Source organism: Protomyctophum bolini (genome assembly GCF_963924005.1).
Source record: "Protomyctophum bolini genome assembly, chromosome: 24".
NCBI classification, from domain to species: domain Eukaryota; kingdom Metazoa; phylum Chordata; class Actinopteri; order Myctophiformes; family Myctophidae; genus Protomyctophum; species Protomyctophum bolini.
This window is the reverse complement of record NC_137885.1, coordinates 25,402,505-25,421,097: the sequence shown is the minus strand read 5'-3', so window position 1 is coordinate 25,421,097 and position 18,593 is coordinate 25,402,505. Positions and strand designations below refer to the sequence as shown.

The 18,593-nt window shown below is 45.8% G+C and overlaps 1 protein-coding gene across 1 annotated transcript; it reads right to left on the bottom strand.

The window, feature by feature from the left end:
• Positions 1-341: 341 nt before the first annotated feature.
• LOC308311831 (uncharacterized protein) lies at positions 342-11,633 on the bottom strand (the record flags this gene model as incomplete). Its single annotated transcript, XM_080758607.1, has 9 exons — positions 342-915; positions 3,905-3,987; positions 4,162-5,101; positions 5,557-5,743; positions 5,882-5,977; positions 6,147-6,219; positions 6,887-6,968; positions 8,687-8,742; positions 11,607-11,633. The coding sequence occupies 8 exons, from the start codon at positions 11,631-11,633 to the stop codon at positions 3,940-3,942; spliced, it is 1,509 nt and encodes a 502-aa protein (XP_080614733.1). The 3' UTR covers positions 342-915; positions 3,905-3,939.
• Between the last annotated feature and the right edge of the window lie 6,960 nt (positions 11,634-18,593).

Below are 18,593 nucleotides of genomic sequence, written 5' to 3'. Positions count from 1 at the left end.
AAACCAAATGATTGTATGTTCTATTGGCAAAAACAAAAATATGCATAAGTCGCTCAAATCTTGACGGATTTACAAACGGGTTGGTTCATTACAAACGTCGTCAGCGTGGCTATGATTCAGGACGCTTATCTGCTCGTATGCGGACGTCTCTGCCGTTTAAGTTAAAGTTAAAAGTAAACAGACACAATGTTATGAGTGAGCGAGCTGGACTGGAGCAAGATGGCCGCCACGTAGATGACTCGCAGCACGGGCGAGTCATCTAGCCTTTCTTATATATATATATATATATATATATATATGGTTGAGAGCGTGAGGACCAGCCCCCTACCTGTGGAGATGGTGGACTGTGTGTCTCTGCTGAGTCAGCTGTTCCAGTTCAGCGTTCCGTCGTTGGACCTTCAACAACCTGCTGCTAGTGATGTCCAGTTCTGTAGGACACACACACACAAACACACACACACACACACACACACACACACACACACACACACACACACACACACAGTCAACTGGCTCACAACGTGTCGCGCTGCGATGAGTTGTGAGCTTGTAGATCAGCTATTTTCAGCATGCAACCAAGTGTAAAATGACTTATACTGGAACTATTGTCCACTAGTCCCTTCCTAACATTTTAGTCTAGTTTGCATTTGTTGCCGATATATTTAGTCTTAGTTTTAGTCATCATAGCTTTAGTTTTTACGTAGTTTCCGTTTAGTTTTCGCCAGTGAAAAAGTCAGTAGTCGACGGACATTTTTCGTCTTTGTTTTAAGTCGAGGAAAGCAACTCTGCGCGGCGGTTGGTTACCTGTCTGGATGCGAACGTTCTCCGCCGCGGCGTCTCTCAGGCGGCTCCGTGTGTCCCTCAGGGCCTGCCGTAGCTCCGCCCCCATCCGTAGCTCCGCCTGCAGAGTGCATGCTGGGAGAATACGGTAGTTATAAAATGTTTATACTACTGGGAGAAGAGCTTAGAGCGGGAGTGCCCCGAACCGTTTCATGTCATGTCAATGACCCCACATCGACACTAATTTCCCCCCGCGGAGACCCCCCCATTTGAAGAGATAATGCCAGCGACCCCCATAACCCATTCTGACCTGAGATCAGATTCATACGAGGTTTCCACTGGACACACACTGGTCTGATGAACCCATTCTGACCCGAGATCAGATTCTAAAAATGTCAGTCGTTCTTCGATTTTTCAAAAATAGCAGACCTACAAGCTCGTAGCGCGCCACTCGGTGGCGCGCTATGAGCTTGTAGATCTGCTATTTTTCAATAGCTAAAGCATAACGTGATGCTAAACACCAAAATGGGTTCCCGTTCAGAATGGGATAAGAGAAGATGTTGTACGGCTCTCTAGCAGTGATTCTCAACCCGTTTAATTTTAGGCATTCTTTCTGAGCCGTAAACAGTATGGTGCAGATTTGCAGAAGGAGAAGCCAGCCCTAACCGGACTCTGCCAGCTGGTGGCAGTATAGTCTGGATGTGTTAATGACCCTCCTGGTCATAAAGGGTTCCTCTGGGCTATGGTCAAAAGTGAAGGCTATGGCCCTCATTTATCAACCGTGCGTACGCCAAAATATGGGTGCACGCCGAAATTACCGACATTTTTGACATTTACCATTTCCGCCAAAGCTTGAAATTGAACGTGACAACGTTGAAAATCCACGTTTGCTCCTCAGCTGGCGTACGCATGTTTTTCTGTCGCAGAACGGCGGAGCAGCATTGTTTGACCAGCTGAGAGGCTGCCAAAGGCATCGAAACATATGTATTCACTCCTAAAATGTTAATATAAAACTGTATGTATATGGGCTACATGTAAAAAAAGAAAAAGAAAAAAGGAATGGACCTACAAGATGTGTCTTTGTGTCATATTAAATTTATAGGAGCTTTCCAACTTTACAATTAAAATCGCACTTGATTTAAGCCATTTAAACAGTGTTTTGCATGAGCGCATACATGCGAGGATTTGGGCTGTCTGTGCTGGAATATTTCCATGACGTTGGAAAGTATAGCCTATAGTGCAGTGCTGCCTGCAGCTGCGGAGAGTCCCAACATGCATGGGTAGCCTATATACTGTAGCCTAATCTACAGTAGGCCGATGTCTTTCTGGAGTTACATGTGCAATCTCCTCCTCGTTTAATAAACCCGACGCGTCGCTCGAATGCCAAATGTACCGCCAGCGCAAGTGGGAACCGCATCGGAGATGTAGGCTACCCAGCCAGCCCACCACCACCACTCCTCCAGTGCCAGCCACATGGGCTACGGTTTTAGCTGCACATTCATATATTGACAGTTGAGTTGAGTTGACAGCCTATCCACTGCAGCGACTAGCGACTGTGAGGCAATCTAAATAGACTGTCGAACGTGCATGGTCAGTTGATCACGGTGTCACGGACAGACAGACAGGCAGACAGGACAGGATCAGGATCGAGGAGCAGCACCTATGCAAAACAGCAGCGTGTGTGTGTGTGTGTGTGTGTGTGTGTGTGTGTGTGTGTGTGTGTGTGTGTGCGCGCGCGCGCCTATTTGTTATTTAATTCATGGTTCACAGGTTCAGGTTTTCGTTCACTAATAGATCTTGTTGTATATTAAATTAAAAATACTTTAATAATTTAATATAACTGTACAACTAACAACAGACAGTGACAGTTGCTTGCAAATTGCGATATGTGCGTCAGCGTGCGGGGGGGTGAGGCGGGCAGCAAGGGGGAAGCGAAGCGAGAGGAGAAACAGACCTACAGCTTTATTTAATTCATGCAGGTTTATTTATTTAAGATACAACAAGTTGCAAGTTGCGTGTGCGTGCGTGCGTCTGTGTGTGTATGAGAGAGCTGGGGCAGCAAGTCCATGTAACCATGGTTTCAGGACGTATTCCAGAACGTTCAGGTCGCAAAAACGAGCGCGTGCTCGATAGATTTCAGCCGTCACATTTATTAACGTCAGAACGAAATTAAGGAAGGATCAGCTGTTTGCGATCACTTTATAAATGCCGTGGCGACGTGGGTGTACTACGAAACCTGCACTCGAATCTGTGGCAGATTTTACACTCGATTGATAAATGAGGGCCTATCTCTATAAATGCCTATTCATACAGTTTTTTGAATTTTTAGGTGATGATAAGGTGTGTTTGGGGTGAGCGGTGAGTCCCTTACCACCGCGGCTCAGTGACGCCATGTTGTGGTTTTAGTAAAAACAGAGAGATGTGTTTGGGGTGAGCGGTGAGTCTCTTACCACCGCGGCTCAGTGACGCCATGTTGTGGTTTTAGTCAAAACAGAGAGATGTGTTTGGGGTGAGCGGTGAGTCTCTTACCACCGCGGCTCAGTGACGCCATGTTGTGGTTTTAGTCAAAACAGAGAGATGTGTTTGGGGTGAGCGGTGAGTCTCTTACCACCGCGGCTCAGTGACGCCATGTTGTGGTTTTAGTCAAAACAGAGAGATGTGTTTGGGGTGAGTCTATTACCAGCGCGGCTCAGTGACGCCATGTTGTAGTTTTAGTAAAAACAGAGAGTTGTGTTTGGGGTGAGCGGTGAGTCCCTTACCACCGCGGCTCAGTGACGTCATGTTGTAGTTTTAGTAAAAACAGAGAGATGTGTTTGGGGTGTGCGGTGTGTCCCTTACCACCGCGGCTCAGTGACGCCATGTTGTGGTTTTAGTAAAAACAGAGAGATGTGTTTGGGGTGAGCGGTGAGTCCCTTACCACCGCGGCTCAGTGACGTCATGTTGTAGTTTTAGTAAAAACAGAGAGATGTGTTTGGGGTGAGCGGTGGTCATGTTGTAGTTTTAGTACTAGAGTATGGGTAGGCCTTAATACAGACACTCTCTCACGCATGCACATGCACGGCCACACGCGCGCACACACACACACACACACACACACACACACACACACACACACACGTCTTACCTTCAGAGTCACACTGATTCTGTCTGCTCTCTCTCTCAGCCCTCTCTCTCTCCTGCAGCTGTTGGTTCAGGATCCTCACTCGCCTGACACACGCACACGCACACGCACACACACAATTGCTTGTCTGCCGTTAAAATATCACTTGCATCGTGTTTATGAGCAGTGTGGCCTTTTTCTTCACATTTGCACGCACGCGCGCACACGCACGCTCACACACACACACACACACACACACACACACACACACACACACGTACCTGCGTAGCAGTGCGTTCTGGCTGTAGCTGTAGTGCTATCTCTGCCTGTACGTCGCGGCTATCCACCATGTGTGAGTCTGGGAGGTGTGTGTGTGTGTCTGGGAGGTGTGCGTGTGTGTCTGGGAGGTGTGCGTGTGTGTCTGGGAGGTGTGTGTGTGCGTCTGGGAGGTGTGTGTCTGGGAGGTGTGTGTGTGCGTCTGGGAGGTGTGTGTCTGGGAGGTGTGCGTGTGCGTCTGGGAGGTGTGTGTGTGCGTCTGGGAGGTGTGTGTGTGGGAGGTGTGTGTGTGAGTGAGAGTGTGTGGAGGATCCAGCGCTGTCCACACCGCTGACATCTCTGACCGGCACGCTCTCCTCTTCCTCTCCACAGGGGCCACGTCTGTCCCCAGGCCAGGGGCCCGAGTCCTGGGTATAGCCCGGCCGGCTCTCCTTGGCTGGCTGGCCTGGTGTGGGGGCCCCAGCCATGGGGGCTGGTCTCTGGGCTGGTTGGCCTGGTGTGGGGGCCCCAGCCATGTGGGCTGGTCTCTGGGCCGGTTGGCCTGGTGTGGGGGCCCCAGCCATGTGGGCTGGTCTCTGGGCCGGTTGGCCTGGTGTGGGGGCCCCAGCCATGGGGGCTGGTCTCTGGGCTGGTTGGCCTGGTGTGGGGGCCCCAGCCATGGGGGCTGGTCTCTGGGCCGGTTGGCCTGGTGTGGGGGCCCCAGCCATGGGGGCTGGTCTCTGGGCTGGTTGGCCTGGTGTGGGGGCCCCAGCCATGGGGGCTGGTCGCTGGCCTGGTGTGGGGGCCCCAGCCATGGGGGCTGGTCGCTGGCCTGCCGTGGAGTCCATGGTGGTCGTGGATGGAGCAGGGGGTTCCTCAGGGCTCGGAGTCGGTGTGGAGGAGGTCAGACGACGGTTGAAGGGAACCTCTGGCCCGGGTTCCGAGGTAGCGGACTGGAGCTCCGTTCTGAGATAAAGATGGATGAATCAAAGTAAGCTTTTCTTTCAGACAATCTAAAAAGGATTGTAATGTTGACTTCAGTTGTTAAATCTAACGAACACAAGCAGACTCGAGTCGTTGCTTAACTGTTTAACCGTTAAATAGTCCTTGGTTTACCGCTCAGAAAGAATGCCTCGTAGCTCCTAATCTAGGGAGCTCACCGTGGTTCTGACCAGCCGGGCAAACTTCTGTCTTCATTTCTGACATCAACAAGCCTCTCGTTTGGAATATTAACACTTCTAGAGAGACTTTATCGTAATCATCGTAAGGTAAGCAAGCAACATTATGCCTCCCGGTTTTTGTACGGAACGGAAGGGGAGGGGGGGGCTTTCAGAGTAAAAGCATGCCATATCTGCCCGGCACCCCGAGCTCTTATTTAGAAAGAAATCCCGGCGCTGATTGTGTTAAAGTGAAGAACGTACTTTTCCCACAACAGGCTGGCTGTACGAGCTGATCCTGGACCAGCCGTAGGAGCTGACTGGCTGCTGGCGGTCAGACCTGGACCGGACTCGGAGGACACCGGAATGGACTTGGAGGATACCGGAACGGACTTGGAGGACACCGGAACGGCCTGCCAGGACAGGATTCTCTTCTGAGCTGGAGGTGGAACTGAGGGAGGATGTATACCTTCATTTTTAAATCATGTTATTTATTTTACATTTTGCTTTTTATTTTGTTTATTCATTTATTTTCTTTACTTGTGATCAAGTGATCACAAGCTGTTCTCTCACACACACACACACACACCTGTTTTTTTAGGCGGTTTGTCGCAGGTCGTCTTGCCGTCTGCGTCTCGTCTCTTCACTGATGAACTGACTGGTCTGGAAACACTAGACTTCACCTCTTCGCACACATGCACACGCACACAACACGCATGCACGCACACACACACACACACACACACATGGTTCAACAATCCATTACAAGTGTGTGTGTGTGTGTGTGTGTGCGTGTGTGTGTGTGTGTGTGTGTGTGTTTTGTGTGTGTTTTGTGCACAGGACGCCAGGCATACCTTCCCTCTCTGCCTGCAGGATGCCGCTAAGCAAGGCAGCACAGCCATCCAGACCCTTGTGGATGGCAGCTACCTGGGGAGAGATGGGTGAGACAGGTTTATATAGGTGGCAGCTACCTGGGGAGAGATGGGTGAGACAGGTTTATATAGGTGGCAGCTACCTGGGGAGAGATGGGTGAGACAGGTTTATATAGGTGGCAGCTACCTGGGGAGAGATGGGTGAGACAGGTTTATATAGGTGGCAGCTACCTGGGGAGAGATGGGTGAGACAGGTTTATATATGTGACATCAGATTAATTGTAAATCGCCATCTTTCTAGATCCGTTTGGGCCCAGCTGGCCATTGGCTGGCCCAGACAACGAGGCGGGACTTCCCCCCTTCTTCTTCGTTGGTTTCTATTTTGACTCGAGGGGCAGGGGGATCCCGATCATAGACTGTAACGGTAGAACAGAACATACGCGACTTCATGGTCAAAGTATTCATGACCATGTTTATTAAGGTAATACAGTCTAGGTGAAGTTGGGCCCAAATACATGCACCTCTATGGAGCTATGGGGTTTTTTCGGCCAAATGACAGCGCCACAACAGGCCATTATATGAACTTTCAGGATGTCCCGATTTCCTTAGTGGCTTCACAAAATATCTCTCTGACTGCCCCCCTGATGTTTGCGTGCGTGTGTGTGTGTGTGCATGTGTGTATGTGCGTGCGCGTGTGCGTGCGTGCATGCGTGCCTCATTACCTGGTCCTCAGAGTCCGTGGAGTAAAGAGAGTAGGTGGGGTCAGTACACAGCAGCGTCTTTGAAGTCTGACCCCCGGTCAGCCTGAGAGTACAAACACACTAGTTACTAGTCTGACCCCCGGTCAGCCTGAGAGTACAAACATGCTAGTTACTAGTTACTAGTCTGACCCCCAGTCAGCCTGAGAGTACAAACACATTAGTTACTAGTCTGACTCTGACCCCCGGTCAGCCTGAGAGTACAAACATGCTCTTTACTAGTTACTAGTCTGACCTGCGGTCAGCCTGAGAGTACAAACACACTACAATTTGCAATGTAGGCATTTAGCAGACGCTCTTAATCCAGAGCGATTTACAATAAGCAAGAACAAAAAGCATGGCAATACATCACATACCTAATAGTAGTTATCATGAAACATGCGTAAGCTAAGAAGTTAAGAACGTAACAGTGGAATATCTATATTACTAACACTACTTAGTAATGAGAACACTAACTGTCCAGGTGACAACTTGCGCCTTGCGCACAAGCATTGTTGACTTCGTCGACTTTAAAACTAAGACGAAAAATGTCCGTCGACTACTTTTTTCCACTGACGTCGAAAACTAAATGGAAACTAGATGAAAACTAAGCTACGATGACTAAAACTACGACTAAATATATTGACAATTTTGTCAACAAATAAAAACTAGACTGAAGTGTTAGGAAGGGAGTGGGACTAGTGGACAAGAGATCCAGTATAAGTCATTTTACACTTGGTTGCATGGTGAAAATAGCCGATCTACAATCTACGCTGCGACGTGTTGTGAGCTTGTAGATCGGCTATTTTCAGCAAATGTAAAAACTGTCATTATGACGCCATCAAGGCCCGCCAAAATACATTTTAGTCGACAAAAGATTTGTCCTGTAGAATTAGTCGACTAAAATCTATATATATTTAGTCGATGACAAGTGATAAATAACATGTATTGAGATGAAACATTTCTGGAATGTTTTTCTTTTTCTGAACAGCCCACAGCCCTCCTATGAGACACAGAGTTTTTCTGTATTGTATACAATTTAAATAGTCCTGAGAAAAAATGCCGCCATTTGTCCCAAAGTGACTGCAAAAAAAGAAATATATATATTGCAGCTATTTGTTTCAAAAAAGCTTTTTACCGTCATAAATAACATGAATATAACGATTCAATGTGACATAGCTGTCTACCTCCTCCAACTGTACATACTTTATGTTCACACAATGCTGTACCTCCTCCAACTGTATATAGTTTATGTTTACACAATGCTGTACCTCCAACTGTATATAGTTTATGTTTACACAATGCTGTACCTCAAACTGTATATACTTTGTTTACACAATGCTGTACCTCCAACTGTATAATGTATATACTTTATGTTTACACAATGCTGTACCTCCAACTGTATAATGTACTTTATGTTTACACAATGCTGTACCTCCAACTGTATACACTTTATGTTTACACAATGCTGTACCTCCAACTGTATATATATATACTTTATGTTTACACAATGCTGTACCTCCTCCGACTGTATATACTTTCCCCATTTTCAACAGTTTCTTATTGAATTGTGACACTTGCTTTGGCAATGTAAACATATGTTTTGTCATGCCAATAAAGCTCCTTTGAATGGAGGAGGAGGTATTCCATCATGAACATTAGTGAGCGCCAATTATAATGATGACGATAGGTTGAAAAGTGGTGAAGTGGTCCTTTTATGGAGAGAAACATAACGGTTATAATGTAAACGTAGAGAACGAAAGTGATGTCATGACATGAACTCACCGTCTCCTGATTGGCTGGACCCTCCCCCCTCCAGTCAACCTCCCTGATGACACCACCTGTCAATCACAATGCAGCACACAGATTAACCCATTTAAAACCATTTCGATTCTGACAGTTTTCTGAAAAACATTATGTTTCTATATCAGTGGTGCTCAATATTTCATGTCAATGACCCCAAAAACTATATGTAATATGCCTCCGCCCACCATCTGAAAATATGTTGTTCCAGGCAGGGACCCCCCCAGAAGCAAAGATTTGAGTTAAAATGTTCACTCTGTAATAATATATATTCAAAGATTTGAGGCACATTTTCAAGATTTTTCAAAAATAGCAGACATACAAGCTCGTAGCGCGGCACTCGGTGGCGCGCTACAAGCTTGTAGTGGCCCACTCCAGAGGGCCACTATAGTTCAACACTCACTCCAGAGGGCCACTGTAGTTCAACACTCACTCCAGAGGGCCACTATAGTTCCACAATCACTCCAGAGGGCCACTATAGTTCCACACTCACTCCAGAGGGCCACTATAGTTCAACACTCACTCCAGAGGGCCACTATATAGTTCCACAATCACTCTAGAGGGCCACTATAGTTTCACACTCACTCCAGAGGGCCACTATAGTTCCACGCTCACTCCAGAGGGCCAGTATAGTTCCACACTCACTCCAGAGGGCCACTATAGTCCACACTCACTCCAGAGGGCCACTATAGTTCCACACTCACTCCAGAGGGCCACTATAGTCCACACTCACTCCAGAGGGCCACTATAGTTCCACACTCACTCCAGAGGGCCACTATAGTTCCACACTCACTCCAGAGGGCCACTATAGTCCACACTCACTCCAGAGGGCCACTATAGTTCCACACTCACTCCAGAGGGCCACTATAGTTCCACACTCACTCCAGAGGGCCACTATAGTTCCACACTCACTCCAGAGGGCCACTATAGTCCACACTCACTCCAGAGGGCCACTATAGTTCCACGCTCACTCCAGAGGGCCAGTATAGTTCCACACTCACTCCAGAGGGCCACTATAGTTCCACACTCACTCCAGAGGGCCACATTGCAAAAATAGCCAATCTACAAGCTCAAAACCTGTCTCACTGCAATGCGTTTTGAGCTTGTAGATCGGCTATTTTCTATATTTGAAATGAAATCCTGATTTATTTATTTTTGCCATTTTCTTAAATGGAATCCTGAGAAGTATTTTATTTTATTTTATTTCAAATGCATTTAGTTATAGTTATGTAAACTTTATGAACCAAATACAAATACTATTGATTGGACATACAACTTAAGAGACAATAATATTTGAATACTAGTCAGCAGATAAAGTATGACATTCTCTTCATCACAGTGCTTCTCAACCAGTGGTCCGGGGACCCCCAGGGGTCCTTGAGGGGGATCCAGGTGGTCCCCAGCTAAATGATGGGAGAGCAGGTAACCAAATGGACCCTTGTAAATCTTTAACTCTTGCTCAAGAGTTAAATTATTCCTTCAATAAAAGCTTAGTGTTCGTTCCGTAAAACAGAGTGGTTCCCAAACTTTTAAATGTCAAGGACCCACAAATCGACATTTATTAGCCCGTGGACCCCCATTAGAAAATATATTCCAGAGACCAGTGATTCTCAACTCAAGGACGACCAGTTTTACATGAATATTGGTCTACAGACCCCCCAGTTAATGGCATTGACCCCAATTTTTATATCGTAAAGTCTAAGTTAATTTAACTGAGTGTACAAATGGAACCAAACGGCCATTTGTACACTCTCAGACGATCGGTTACAGACCCATAAGGGTCCATTTGGTTCCTAACTTCCATTTAGCTGGGGACCCCCTGGAACTCCCTGAAGTACCCCTGGGGGTCCCCGGACGGCCGGACCCCACTTTGGGAACCTGCACTGCAGTAAAAGATAACTCTGGTCCATAGCTCTAATGCGTGCATTAGAGCTATGTTACTCTCAACGTCCGCCGCTCGCATGAATGCAGACCAGCAACTACTCTTTAGTGTAAATAAAAAGAACGTTTTTGCTACTCACCAAAACAAAGGCGGGTTGTGTCAATAGAAAGACTACTTTCCTTAGTGGAAGCACTCTGAGCCCCCCACCACACGTATAAACTGTACTTTTTGGGCAAAAAGGGATTTTGTTTCCACCGGAAAAAAAACATTTTTAGTTACTCCGCTGCGCCCTCTACTGATATTGCCCAGAGAACTGCCTCATAGAGGATATTTTTCCTCCGGTGAAAAAAAATCCCTTTTTGGCCAAAAAGTACCGTTTATACGTGTGGTGGGGGGCTCAGAGTGCGTCCACTAAGGAAAGTAGTCTTTCTATTGACACAACCCGCCTTTGTTTTGGTGAGTAGCAAAAACGTTCTTTTTATTTTCGCCAAAGAGGAGAGGCTGGTCTGATTTCGATTTGAGATTTAAAATTGAAAGTTCCATAGCCTTGTACTGCGCATGGCAGAATCGTAGAAGCAGTAGAAGGTTATGAATCAGAGCTAAGTAAAAGATAGATCCGCCAGGATTCTCCTGGCGGATACTTGCTTCCCTCCCTCCTCCAGAGTTATAGATAGACTGCTGCGCTAATTTGTTGTATTGTCCGTAGCCATGAAAAGTATAGTGGCGTTCTCTAATCTCTCCCGACGTTTGTTGTTATGTTGAACTTGTCCACGGCTCCACCACGAGCATCTGGACACTGCCTGACAGCCAGCCAGAGCAGGAAGGTAACAGAAAAAATAAAAAGAAGAATAACCGGCTAATAAAAGAACAAGGAGGATTTTTATTTGCTAAACCCCCGGTAATTAATAGGAGGGGGCGGATTTTTATCGAAGGAAGGAATGTATTTGAGGATTTACGGTAAAAGTAAAACTCTTAAAACTCTGATAATAGACATAATAATAATAAAAAAAACATTCTCACCTTCTTGTGTTTGTCATTTCCTCTCATTCTTCACCACAGTTGTAAAGCTACCGTTAAGAGCTTTTTGATACGTTTGAGACTAGTAATACGTTTAAAACTAAAACAACCAGACAGTAAAATAAATTACTAAAACTTTACTTGTTTTGTTTTCACAACCCGGAAGCGCTGAGCCCGCGAGCCGACCAATCAGATCACACGCCGATTGCGTCGTTCAAGCGTTCCCTGCATTTCATTGGTGGAGAGAGAGAGAGAGAGAGAGAGAGAGAGAGAGAGAGAGAGAGAGAGAGAGAGAGAGAGCGCATATCCCATTAGTTCCCAAAGTGGGGTCCAGGGACCCCCAGGGGTCGTTGAGGGAGTTCCAGAGGGTCCCCAGCTAAATGATAGTTTGTAACCAAATACTTAGTTGCTACTTAGGCCCCATTTAAATACTGTAACTGATCTGACAGTGCCTGTACCTCTCCGATATTCACTTCAATTAATGTCCACAACTTCAGTTATGTTATGATATTTAGCGTGGTGACTTCTCCTTGCACCAGCCATCCAAATACACTTTCCAGTGCAACTTCCTTCATTCAGTCTCTCCATTTTTCCTGTGACCATTTTCCAATATTGGTCTCCGCCAATTAGGACTCCTAATTCCACTGCATCCATCCCTATGATGGGTACATCTGCTATGGGCATTCCTTGGTTTTGTGGTGCCTGCGCCCGCACTCTTCACAGTGAATGCCCTGAGTACTTCTACAATTACGCGCGGCATGCCTGCCTATAACAGACATACAACATACTCTCCTAGGACTAGGAGAGTGTGTGATGTTTGGCAAAATGTTTAGGAGTAATTTAAACACTGTTTGTTTGGGTGGATATGCACGCGGCTTGTAATAATAATACTGTATTATTGTATTTGTACTATTGTGCAGAGTTGCTTGCTACACTACTAACTGCATCTATTCTGCAACACTGTGGTCAGCCTGTCTCAGGCTGTCTGTCGCTGCCGTGGTCGGCGCGTCTATCATGCGCTGTATATTGACTGGCTGTTTGATTGCAAACTGTATTGTGGTGTCTGCGCCCGCACTCTTCACAGTGAATGCCCTGCGTTCTACAATTACGCGCGACATGCCTGCCTACCAGACATTAAACACCTGCCTTGTTTCCTCATGCAGTGTTTCTCTTCTTTATAGTTCAACAGTACGTCGTCAGTTCAGTACAGTTCTTGGATTTGTGATTATATACCATTACAGAATATGCATTTTGAATCATCTCTGAAACTCGCAGCATGCAGCTGTCGAGGCAGCCGCTGCTGTATGGTTTTCCTTTTTTCCGTTATTTTCTTGCATGCATGCAGTTGCACTCTAACCTGACGCTGCCAGATCCAAGAAGCTTGCTACACAAATTTGTTTCACAGCTGTGTTGGGGAACATGCCCAATACCGCCCCCATCTGGCAGCGTCAGGTTAGTTGCGCTCTGAGCGCTCTCTCTGGTATAGTATAGTACAGTAGCCTATAGCATATGTAGGCCACTATAGCCTATAGTTTATATTTAGGCTTATATCCTATTATTTATCTATTTATCTTTTCAACTCTTATAACAATAGGCCTATATTTCAACAGATATCTATGTAAATATTATTAGATATTTATGTAAACAGCTACATTTGATAAATGGTGTATTTTTTATTTCCCATGCATCCAACATCTTTTGGGTCAAACCTTCTGCACATTTTCATTTTGTATTTTTGCAAAAATATGCTGCTGCATGTAGGCTATTGTATACAGTATATTTAATGTCACGGTTATATTAGCAAAAGCCTATTGTTGGGATTTTTCCTACCGAGGAAACAAGTGTTGGTAAAGAGCCTGACTACGCCACCTCCCGCTTAATGAGGGGGGCATAGGAAATCCTAATAACTGACCAACTTCCCCTTTAACAGGAACGATTGACAAGAGGCATTTGTGTGGAAAGCATATAACACTTTATTTCAATTAACTACAAACTATATATATAAAATGAAGGGTCTGCCGTCCACTAGGGGCAGTATATCATTAGCTTTCCTGTTCTGTGAGTGAAGAAGAGAGTTGTTGTCAGTTTCATGTTCTTTCAGAGATGCATGTTGTGCTGGTTGGAGGTTCTTCACCTAATTGTAAGTTTGTTTGTGTTATGCATATTTATGGAACTATGATATAGTTTATGCCTCTTTCTTTTGTTTACACTCTTAACTGTTTGCTTATACTTTTTCTTGTGATAATTAGCCTGCTTATTTTAGTTAATGTTTTCCTTGTTTGTTTGTTTGTTTATACTGCAGGGTTTGTCATTAAAGAAACAATTTGACATTGAGGAGTGTATTTCTTCATAAAACATATATAAAACATCAATAGGCAAGATAAGATAATAAAGGTTGACAGGTTGGTAATTAACTCTCTTATAGGAAAGGGCGGGTCGGCCCATGCACACAGTGGGGGAAGAAAAGGGGACAGGCCTATAGCACCAAACTAACAAATTTCATTTCATTTCATATTTATTTATTTCATTTCAGTTATGGTTTTACATGATTATATTAATTTTACATATTTTTTTCAGAAAAGAAAAGGAGCAGGAAGAAGATAAATCTTATTTATACCTGCCCCTAAATCAAGCAACAATAAAATCAATACAAAACATGCAGTGCAGGGAGTTAACAAATACACACCAATCGAACCCAAATGTCCCACAGTGCAGTCCCAACAGAAGAGAAAAGTGCCGTGTGCAGCAGGCGGACCCGGCCTTTAACAAGGTTATACTCTGTAACATAAATAGAGAGAAACAATTAAAACAAGTAAGAACGTAACCAAATAATGCCTAAAATCATGGCCAAATCAACTCAAATAAACAAAACAAAAAGGATAAAATAACAGTGGAAAGCAGTGGCTGGACTCGTCCCTTTAAGGAAACATAAAAACATATTAGTGCCAGCCCTATAGTATAGTACACAAACACTATTCAAATCAAAAGAACAAACATTAAAATCTACTTTGATTTGCAGTGAACAGTGCAAATCAATGTAAGGGCAAGGGCAGGGGGGACATCAACAGCCTCACAGCTATAAGAGAAGAGTGATATTAAAGAGTTTTCATTCTAAAACCGTCTGTCGTTCGTCTCCACAGAGCGGAACGCACTCAGCAGGGTGTCGGCCTGATAGACACAGACCGGAACCAGTGGGCGGAGCTTCATATTTAAATGGAACGGACTGCACCCTGTCTGGGACCACGTGCTGCTGAAGGGTCCACATTGTTCAATTCACTGTTGGCCATCAGCCAGACGGAGGACTACCACTTTGTGGACTACCAGACCACCTCACAATACGGCCTAAGAAGACCAAAGAATACTTGGAGAAGGTGAAGCGAGGCAAGGCAAGGCAAGGCAAGGCAATTTTATTTATATAGCACCTTTCATACTCTTTGGGGGTCTCAAGGTTCGGGGACCCCCCTGGGGACCCCACCCCCCCATGATTGAAAGTTTTGAAACCATGAACGGTCCCACGGTGGTCGGTCCCAACCTGCCTCTGAGGAAGCCCATGGCACCACCGCTCCAGTCACCCCGGCCTCTCTGGGAGGAACGGGTGGTGCAAATTCATTGACCAATGATCATCATTCATCACTCCCAGATGTGACTGGGAACTTATTGTGCAACTATTGCAGTAAGCGAGGGAACTTCCGCCGTGTCCGCTGCAGGAAGGCCTTCTGCTCCATGCGCTGTCAGACACAAGACTGGTCAGCACACAGAAACATGTGTTGGGTCAGCACTGCTGACCCAGACAGTCAGCACTGCTGACCCAACCGGGGACACTAATACTCAGGAGAGCCCGGGTGGTTCAGCAGCGATGGGGGAGAGAGATGCACCTCTGCAGCCATACAGCGGAGTGTCGGTGATGAAGCCACCCCCCCCCCAGCGAATCTACCTGAAGGACCTGAAAGCCCATCGCCAAAGGAACAAGAATGAAGGGCATGGTGGCAGAGTTCAGCAGCCCCAGAATGAAGGGCATGGTGGGCAGAGTTCAGCAGCCCCAGCAGGTTCTTCGTGCTCCCCCAGGACCACCAGGTGTCGGAGAACATGAAGAGCATCACCACAGCGCTGCAGCAGACCACCAGCAACGAGCCCCCCCCCCCAACGAGCCCCCCCCCCCCTCCTACACCCCCAGCCTGGGAGAACATGAAGAGAATCACCACAACGCTGCAGCAGACCACCAGCAACGAGCCCCCCCACCACCTCCTACACCCCCAGCCTGGGAGAGGTGTAATGCACCGTCCAGTTCTCCGTGGATGGGAATTGGTACAGAGGCGTTGTCCTGTCGGTGTCCTCCGACCAGAAGAAGGCCACTGTCCTCTACGTGGACTTTGGTAACGAGGAGGACGTTCCTCTGGACAGAGACCCGGTCAACCAGCAGACCATGCCTCCCCGTGTTCTGGAGAGCAGTCTGTCCGGGTCGGTACCAGTGGAGAGCCGTCTGTCCGGGGCGGTACCAGTGGCCGGTGGTACCGGGGCGGTACCAGTGGCCCGGCAGCTGGACCAGGGAGTGTTGCATGGCTGTGAAGCAGGTGATTTTTTTAAAGAGTTGCATTTAACTACACAAATGCATGCAGTGCATAGAATATATATACTGTTTTACCAGTCTCTCAATGTCTTTAAGCACAGCAGCAACAGATCACGTCACTTCAGAGTGTATTCGAGAAGTCATTTGAAGACCGGAATAAACAAATAAATACATTTAAAAAAGGTCAAATAAAACAATAGTGATATACAGACTAAAGTGCTAAAACAATGGCCAAACGTTGTGGCATGTGCTCTATACCAAACAACTGCCATTTAGCAGTATTAGCCGCAACACACAGCTTTGGCCTACCATGCTTCACTCTGTGAGACGGAAATAGCAGGTCCTGCAGCATGGCTCTCTACTAGGAGGAACAATGGTTTTGTACTTCCTGGTGGTCATGTGACTAGATCACATGAATGGTGCAGTAGGTGCACCATTCACCTCAATTCCCATGCAAGTGTAATGCTTTATTGGGTCGTCCACTCACAGTTAACAGTCTTTGCATTGAGTTGTGCTTGAATTGTATATACTGTAATTCTGCAAACTGCCAAATATTTCAATCCATCAATCAATCAATAGGCTATATTCATGATATGAAGATGCCTGGTAATTTTAAATCTAAGGCCCAATATTTCAACAATGTCTTAAAGAAAAAAACCCTGTGGGTATCTAGCTATACTATAGGCACTATGCTGCCTATAGTATAGCCTATAGTTTATATATAGTTTATATTTAGGCCTATATCCTATTATTTATACAGTATATCCCTAAGCTTGTTTATACTTCACTGTGCAACGGTCCTATGCTGGAAAATAGCAGATATGCAAACTCACAGCACATCTCATTCAAGACACAGGACACTGAACTTGCAGTTCTGGCATTTTTGCCATTCAAATGCATTATATGGTTAAATGGGCCCTAAGAGATGCAGAAATTAACTATAGAAAAAGTGCCCTTCTGGGCACAGGTCTCCACCATGGAGGATAGGAGAGTATGTGTGATGTTTGGCAAAATGTTTAGGAGTAATTTAAACATGTTTGTGTGTGTGTGTGTGTGTGTGTGTGTGTGTGTGTGTGTGTGTGTGTGCGCGTGCATGTGTGCTGGTGCATGGTGTTGAAAACGTGCTGTAGCTGACAGTACGTGAACATTAAGAGAAACAAAACAAAAAGTGTTCTTTCATGTGAAGATGTACAGTATGTACAGTATCCAAAACAAAGCCCAGGAAATCCTGAGGAAGGCCAGATTGCTTGGCCGAAACTACTGCAGATCTACAAGCTCGTATAGCGCGGCACAGATCTGCTATTTCTTTGAAAAATCGTGAGAATGTGGTGCAAGTCTTTGAATGTATATAGGCTATATATTCTTAGATGTTGTGAGTATCTGACAAATATCGAGATAATATGCTATATGGAGCTTTTATACAATAGATATTTATTATCATTAGTCGTCTGTAATTTTCCCATGCAAGTAAAAAAGAAAAAATCATGTGGATATCCTGACGAAGTATATATTTGCACAACCTAGCAGGTCACTGGCCTCTCTTTGGCAACACAGACCGCTAGGGCACTTACCTCCGCACGCACTTACCTCCGCACGCACGCACACACGCACGCACACGCGCACGCGTATGCACACACAGACACACACACAGCCATCTGACCCCGAGTTCCAACACAGCCTTAACCCACAATAACAGCACGTGTCGGAGGTACAGGGCAACAAACCTTAGCTCTGTGTCACCCTCCATACATGCTGTACTGTGGTGTAGCTGACAGGCTGCCCCTCCATACTGCTGTGGTCTGTGGTGTATGACAATCTGACAGGCTGCCCCTCCATACTGCTGTACTGTGGTGTAGCTGACAAGCTGACAGGCTGACAGGCTGCCCCTCCATACTGCTGTGGTCTGTGGTGTAGGTGCCAGGCTGACAGGCTGGCTCCCTGGTCATAAGGACCGCTGTTTGGGTTGGGGTTGCAGACCTTGCAATTGTTGATCATTTCGAAAAGGACTCGGTTCAAGAAAAAGGGAGCGTGTGCCGGTAAGTTCATATATATATATATATATATTATATAGTGTACAATTCGGTAAATTAGATTTTTTTGAATTTTCATTTTCATGTCTCATGAAAGCAGGGTATAGTTTCAAATTAACATATTGGTTAATTCAGTTTGACCCAGTTTTGGAGATATGGCTTATAGAGTAATGTCTTGCAGAGAAAGAAAACAGGCTTGAAAGGTTCACTGCTGTGGTCTCTAACATTACACATAGCTACATGTTTAAGCATTTATTTCATATTTACATGTCTTCTGTGGTCTCTAACATTACACCTAGCTACATGCTTAAGCATTTATTTCATATTTACATTTCAGCTCTGACACTTATTTCAGACATGCACTCTGCCTGTGATATTAACTCATTTTGAAAA